Source organism: Pteropus vampyrus, unplaced genomic scaffold (genome assembly GCF_000151845.1).
Source record: "Pteropus vampyrus isolate Shadow unplaced genomic scaffold, Pvam_2.0 Scaffold419, whole genome shotgun sequence".
In the NCBI taxonomy this organism is placed as follows: Eukaryota; Metazoa; Chordata; class Mammalia; order Chiroptera; family Pteropodidae; genus Pteropus; species Pteropus vampyrus.
In genome coordinates this window covers 751328-758751 of record NW_011889200.1, presented here as the reverse complement: position 1 = coordinate 758751, position 7424 = coordinate 751328, and the positions used below count along the sequence as shown (strand labels likewise).

Here is a 7424-nt window from a genome sequence, read left to right as displayed (position 1 = left end):
CACAGTTGTCCATTTTCTTCTACACATACCTTATCTCCATTCACTTGCAAATTTGGATCTTTGAGTCCTCCCCTTTTCAGTCATTGTCGTCTCAATTTGTCCCTATGTATGCTGAACATTCATTACTATCTTGGTATAGCAATTCTCTTCTCATTATTTAAGCTTATAATGCCCTGTTCTTAGTAAGGGTTGCACCCCTCTGCTTCTAACAACCTGCTAGTCACCTTACTCCTAATTATGTACTTTTTTTTTTGTCATTTTGTTTTAGGTGAGCTGACCCCTTTCAATATTTCCTATAATGCAGGCCTCATAGTAGAGAAATCCCTCAATTTTTGTATGTCTGGAAAGGCCTTTATTTCTCCTTCATATTTAAAGCAGAGCCTAGCTGGTAGTTCCTTTCATTTAATAGTTCGAATATTTGATTCCACTCCTTTCTGGCTTGTAATGTTTGTGCTGAGAAGTCCAACGAAGACCCGATCAGTTTTCCTTTATAGGTTACTGTCTTCTTTTCCCTGGCTACCCTGAGAATTCTGTCTTTGTCTTTGATTTTTGATAACTATAATACAATGTGTCTTGGTGAAAGCCTTTTTGCATTGAGATAATTCTGTAAACTGTTGACTTCTTCAATACCAAGCTCCAGTTCATTCCTTAGATTTGGGAAATTCTCATCAACTACTTGTCTGAAAATGCTTTCTAATCCCTGCTCCTTTTCCTCCTCTTCCTCCTGGAGAATGCCCATTATTCTTATGTTTCCTCTCCTAATGGTATCAGCTAGTTCTTGTATTTCTCTTTCATTATTTTTCATTCTTCGCTTTCTCTCTTCTTCCTTCTGACTTATTTCTAGATTTCTGTCTTCGATATCACTGATCCTTTCCTCCATTTGGTCAACTCTATTTCCCAAGCTTGCTATTTCATTTTTCAATTCTTGCAGTATGTGCCTTATCTCCAGAAGTTCTATTTGTTTCTTGTTGAGAGTTTCAGTCTACTTGCTAAAGAACTCATTGTGCTTATCTAGTTGTTTTTTTCAATTTCTGAAATTGTTGATATGAATCATTTTGCATCTCATTGAGTTTTTTCAGAAGTACCATCCTGAATCCTCTGTCATTTAAGTTGCATATTTCCATGCCTATAAGTTTATTTTCTGGAGATTTTTCTCTTTCTTTCTGAGATGCCTTGTCACCTTGGTTGTTCATAGTGTTTAATGGACTATTTCTCCACCTGGACATTAATGGAAATGTATTCTACTGTTTTTTCCAGAAAGAAGATTTGTTATATAAAGTCTCTCTTTAGCCTGCTGCAAAGAAGGTGTTTTTCTTTTGGTTTCCATTAGGTGGCATCTAAGCCTCTTGGATCCTTGCTTTATATAAAGCCTAAATAATGCCTTTTTAATTTTCTCGTAGATATTTAATCACATTCACTATCCTCAGTTTCAGTCCCTGTCAGTGTCAGCTACAGTTTCGGCAGCATTTGCTGATTCTCCTGGGGCTCCACGGTGATTGTTCTTGGAGGGTATGGGGTGAGGGGCCCCTGGGTTGGGAGTTGGGTGCTGTGCCTCAGCCTCAGTTTTGCGTCCTCGGCCAGTAAAAATCAACTGTTCTTTCTCTGCAGTCCCATCCCACTTCTCTACTTTCAGCCTTGATGACCAAGCCCTGCCGCATGCTGCGTGGAACTTGCAGCACTTCCAGGCAGGACTGTTAATGGAAGTCACCGCATCTTCTTCCCTCCCTCTCTTCCTACAGAGAGCTCCTGAGGCTGCGAGAGTCAGCTTCTTTATTTCTCCCAGTCCACCGCCAAACACCCAGGGTTCTGACCTATGGTAGCTCTTATGTGCATATCCCACACTCAGATGTACTGGTGTGCAGTTTGGGTGTTTTTTGTTGAGTTTTAAATAAAGTATGAAACAAAACTATTTCATACTTCAGCTTATTGTTGTTTCAAGGGGAGAAATCCGGGAATGTCTCTCACTCCAGCATGTTTCCCTGTGAGTTTATGTTTTAAAAATTATTTCTTGGATTACTATTCATATGGAAGTATGCATCTGATCCAATTTTTCAGCTATATTAATATAAGAGGGATTTTTCCCTTTAAAAATATTTGTATAGCAGATGAATTAGGATAAATCATCTTTATAAAAGTACTGATATGGTTGCAATGTTTTGTCACAACTCTTAAGATTATGAAAAATCAGTAATCTAAAATTGTAGACCTTTTTAAGAGAAAAATAATTTTTATAAATTTAAAACATTCTTTTCTAAATTTTGGTTTTAGAATGCTAATCGACCCTCAACATCCCAAGCAGCTGGAAGAGAAAGTCAGAGTCAGGAAAGAGATGATAAACAGCATCAAGAGGATGGTCCTGTCAGTCCTCAGTGTTGTCAAACTACATATACAAGTTTGAGCCCTACCAAGAAAAAAAGGATTGTGCAAGGGCCTTATGACAAACTGTAAGTCAGTTGTATTAATTGTATACAAAGCAGATTAATTTTTTTATTTGTTTCTACTCTGTAAAATAAGCGATGGTACTAAAAGCTGTATTAGTTTTTTAGGGCTGCCAAAGTTTGAGATCAAGATATTGGCAGGGTGAGTTACTTATGAGAGCCGTAATGTGGAATATGTTACATGTCCTTCCCTGGTTTACTGGTAGCAACCTTTGGCTTTTCTTAGCTCATGGATGCATTACTCCAATTTCTGCCTTCATCTTCCCATGGCATTCTCCCTGGGGACACATCTGTATCCAAATTTCCCCTTTTTGTAAAAATACCAGCCATATTGGACTGGAGTACTGGTCTACTCCTATATTATCTTATCTTAACCAATTACATCTTCAATGATCTTATTTCCAAATAAGGTCAAAGTTTGAAGGTCTTTGAAGATATAATTGGTTATATACTGGTAGTCATATTGGTATTTGGTGGGGACATAATTCAAACCATAAAAACCTATAATCCTCCCTCTGTTCTCTAAAAATGTGTATCTTTCTCACATGCAAAATACATTCACCCCATCACAACATCCTCAAAAGTTTTAACTCATACCAACATCAACTCTAAGTCCAAAATCTCATCTATATCTCATCTAAATCATGTATGGATGAGATGCAGGGTGATTCATCCTGGGGCAAAATTATTTTCTATCTGTGAACCTGTGAAACTAGGCAGGTTATCTGTGTAGAATACAGTGGTGGGACAGGCATTCCAAAGGGGAGAAATTGGAAAGAAAAAAAGGGATCATGAGTCACAAGCAAATCCGATACCTAGCAGGGCTAATTCCATTTGATTTTCAGGCTCCAAAATTATTCTTTCTCACATGCCCTTGGCCCTGCCTTCTGGATTTGAAGAGGTGGCCCTGTCATCTGGACCTGAGGAAAAGACTTCACTGTCAGGGTCATTCTTCCCTTTTTTTTTTTTTTTTAGGTGAGGCAACCCTTGCTTGACCTCACAGATTACAAGGACCGTGTGAGCTTACAATCCCTTATTTTTTATTGTTTATGCCTACAGCACCTAGTCTTCCTAGGTAGTCTCCCATCCAAGTACTAACCAGGACTGACCCTGCTTAGCTTCTGAGATCAGACGGGATTGGGCTTGTTCAGGGTGGCATGGCCATAGACATTCTTCCCTTATTTTGAAGGATAACACATGATCACAGCTAGATATCTCTATTGGCTCATTTCCTGACTGTAGAATTCCAGAAGTTCGGCAATCTTTCTTCATTTCATCCCACCTATGTTCCTTTCAGTCTAAGACAGCAGCATGCTTCCTGAGTTGGTTTATTGGATTCACAAGTCACAAGCCTAATCTCTTGGGCAAATGGTTGTCCAACAACACCCTTGGCATTCTCCCCAGAGCAAATTTCCCTCTCTCTCGCTCTCTCTCTCTCTCTCTCTCTCTCTCTCTCTCTCTCTCTCTCTCTCTCTCTCTCAATATGAATAGGCTGAGAATTTTTCAAGTATTAAAATTCTGGTTCCTTTTTTTCTCTTTTAAACTCTCTTTACCCTCTTGTATTTTACTATCAGCAGCAAGGAAAAACCAGGCCGTGCCTTCAAAACATTGCTTAGAAAGTTCAGCTAAATATGTAAGTTCATTGCATACAAGTTTCTCTTTCCATCCAACAGAACACAATTCAGCCAAATCTTCTACTGCTTTATATCAGGGCTCACCTTTCACCCAGTTTCCAGTAGCATGTTCTTTATTTCTGTCTGAGGTCTCACCAGAAGCTCCTTTTACATTCATATTTCTAGTAATAATTCGTTCATGACAATGTGTGTATTCTTTCAGCTATTGTCTATAGCTTTCTTCTTTCTGAGCTCTCAACAGATTTTCCTTCAGAATCTATTTTTATACCAAAATTCTCTTCAAGGCAGTTGAGGCTTTTTCTATTACGCATCTCAAAACTCTTTCAGCCACTACCCACCATACGTATCTTTATCTTCTCTTCTTTTAGCCCTCTTATCCCTTTCTGTCCTCAGTTATCCTTCAATACTTCTTATGTTTTCATTTTTTATCTCCTCTTTTTTTCAGTTTTCTCAGTTGATACCCATAGACATTGTATATTCCACTTATGTCTTTCAGCATCTTTAAGACATTAAATCATACAAATGAATGATTACAGATTCCAGTAAAAATCTCCTAAGGCACATTTCAAAATTATGTACAATATAATGGTGCTGTTACAGTTTGGAAAACTAATTCTTATAATTTAGTTCAGAAATGAAAAAAAAAGTTATTTTATAATCACATGCATTTAAAAGTATAAACATGCTGTTTAAGTATCTCAAAATACATATAATTTAACTATGTTTAGTTATTTACATTTCTTTCAAAATCGATGTTTTTAATTCACTAATTTCTAGAAATATGATGTTTTCAGTAATTGAAAAAATTAACACTACAACTGTAAAATATGTTTTTATTTGCTAGAGTTTTCTAGTTAAATGGATGCATTCTTTTTTGTGAAACCTGCTTCTTTTTAGTTCATTAGTAACTACTAGCAAAATGAAAAATACTACTCTTATAAAAGCAATCTATTGATAAAATAAGTTGACCAATATTATGTGGCATTCTACAATACGGCATTTCTGTTTTATGCTTTTAGTTTTGGAATACAACAATAGAAAAAACTCATAGAAATATGCTAAAAGCCCATAAGATGGAAATCTTTCCTTATGGAAGCAGGTTTCTCCTTAGCCTCAAAATAAGATATTTCCCTTTTCCTCCATTTGTTTCAGTTCAATAAACAGTTAGTTAGCAGATATTATGTGGATATACAAAAGTGAAATGAAGTCTATACTTTTGTAGAGCTTATAGCAGAATCAGGTAGAAGAGACAGACTGGTAAACCTTCGATTTCAATACACTCTGATGAATGCTATGATAGAAGTGTATTCATGATGCTGTGAGAGCATATACAAGGAGCAGTGAGCCTTGACTAGAGATCAGTGATGGCTTCTTATAGGAAATAATGCCTGAGTTAAATTATGAAAGATGAGTGAGAGTTAACCAGGCAAAGGAAAAGCAGCATAGGATTGGTCCAGGCAGAAAGAAAAGCATGAATGAAGATTTGAAGCACCATGAGGCTTATAAAAAAAACTGGAATGAGGTTGGAGAGTTAAGTTGTATAATTTTCCAGAAAATTTGAATAGAACAGACATGAAAATAGGCCACTGAACTAATTTTTAAATTCCTATTGTAGAGAACAAAAAATATATATCCATCTTTAGTTGATATTTAATAAAGTGAATACTTCTTTCTGTGGAATACTTCTTATAATAATATTTAAATCTATTGCAGTTTTTGAATTATGTTATATATGGATATTTGTTCATAATTTGAATGTATTTTCCTTATATGTTTAATGCATTACTTTAAGAAAAAAAGCCTATTATTTTCTAAATTTATTGAATTAGAATAAATTCTGAATGGAATCAATTCATTTTTTTTCCATCCAGGTCTCTTTTTATAACTATTGGTTATTTTTTCATCTTGTAGAGTTCCTGTACCTCAGCCAGACTTTTCTTCACAAACAAAAGGAAATAAATCAGGCATTCCGAGCATCTTCCAACGTATGTTGCTTTAATTATTACTGGTAGTAGTATTGATGAAATCTTTATGGAACACTATTATATACAGAAAACTGTTTGATTTTGCATATTTTGTGTCATGCCTGCCACTAGCATAAGTACTTTAAATAGATATGTAACTAGTTTTTTGTTTTTGTTTTTGTTTTTTTTTGCTGGTTTTCATCTATATTAACTTAGGTCCTTGTCAAAAATATTGGTCCCAACTTTAGAACAATATAGTAGTATCACCAAAGTGAACGTAAATATGAACAAACATATATTTATCAATCTGTGTCTTTGGTAGCAATCCCTTCAAATGTACTATTTTTAATTATTGGAAGAATAATTAAACAGAAAGTTTAATTTTAATTTGACAATAAATACAGATAAAGCTCAAAATATATAGTTCCTTTCTTCGCTATTAGGTTGACTGGTTTAAATTTTGGGTTCATTTCTGAAGTAATTTCATAAAACAATTTAATTCTGGCAGGGTATCCTTAGAGTTATTTGGTTGAAATCAGATCTTATAAATAGTCATTTCTCTGGACTAGACTTTTTACCACTTTATGTTATTCTTGCTTTTAAAGTTATTCTTATTTTGAGATTGACCTCTAGTTATTCTGACAGATTAAGAACTCACAAAAGTATCTGGAATCTTCACTCCCCCCCAAAAAAAATATAGAAAGTAAAGGGGAAATAATTATAGTATAAATGTGTAACCAAGCTTAAAACAAGAATGAACAATACTTAGATGGCAGAAACAAAATAATTTAAATTTAGTAGTGAGTAGTAACTAAAACTAAAACTGCTAATGGGCAGTACAAAACTAGATGTAAGCCTAAATGATTATAGGCTGAAGTATAATAATTACATGGAAAGGAGGGTCCAGACCACAGGCCTCTTTCTATATGAGGTAGAACTAATATAAAGTTGGAAGGTTGTGGATGGCCAGAGAAATTATGCCCATCAGCGTGGGAAAGTATCAGAAAACTTCCTGTATCCCCTGGGCAATGGGTAGGAAAAAGTCACCTGAGAAAATTTGGAATCCCAGGACTGTGTAGTATGGATGTGTGATCACAGTTCAGATGACTATGAAATGGCAAGGACACTGAGCTAAAGAATTAACACTAATAACTGGTCTGAAATCAGTGAGAAACCCCCCAGGTTTTAAAGGGAGGCTTATAACCTAGGGTATTTGGGACTCTGTTGGAAAACATTTACAGAAAATAAATTCATGATTAAAAAAATGACAGACTTCCCAAGGAAATGAACTACCTTGAGGCAATGTGATCAGATGTAATATTTGGGAAAATTTATACTCCAAGAACTAGAAATACTAGACCAATCAGAAAGAGGTTTTACAATAAATA

General features: G+C 35.3%; 1 protein-coding gene and 1 pseudogene across 3 annotated transcripts in view; one reads left to right on the top strand and one right to left on the bottom strand.

Annotated features, from left to right (window-relative positions):
• Positions 1–7424, top strand: part of CUNHXorf57 (chromosome unknown CXorf57 homolog) — a 63994-nt gene that overhangs the window by 37593 nt on the left and 18977 nt on the right. For all 3 annotated transcript variants that reach the window (XM_011380982.2, XM_011380981.2, XM_011380980.2), the window contains 2 exons: positions 2269–2444; positions 5984–6057. In XM_011380982.2, coding sequence (XP_011379284.1) covers positions 2269–2444; positions 5984–6057 — 250 coding nt within the window. The remainder of the gene's footprint in view (positions 1–2268; positions 2445–5983; positions 6058–7424) is intronic.
• On the bottom strand, positions 3489–3607 carry LOC111732020 (annotated as a pseudogene).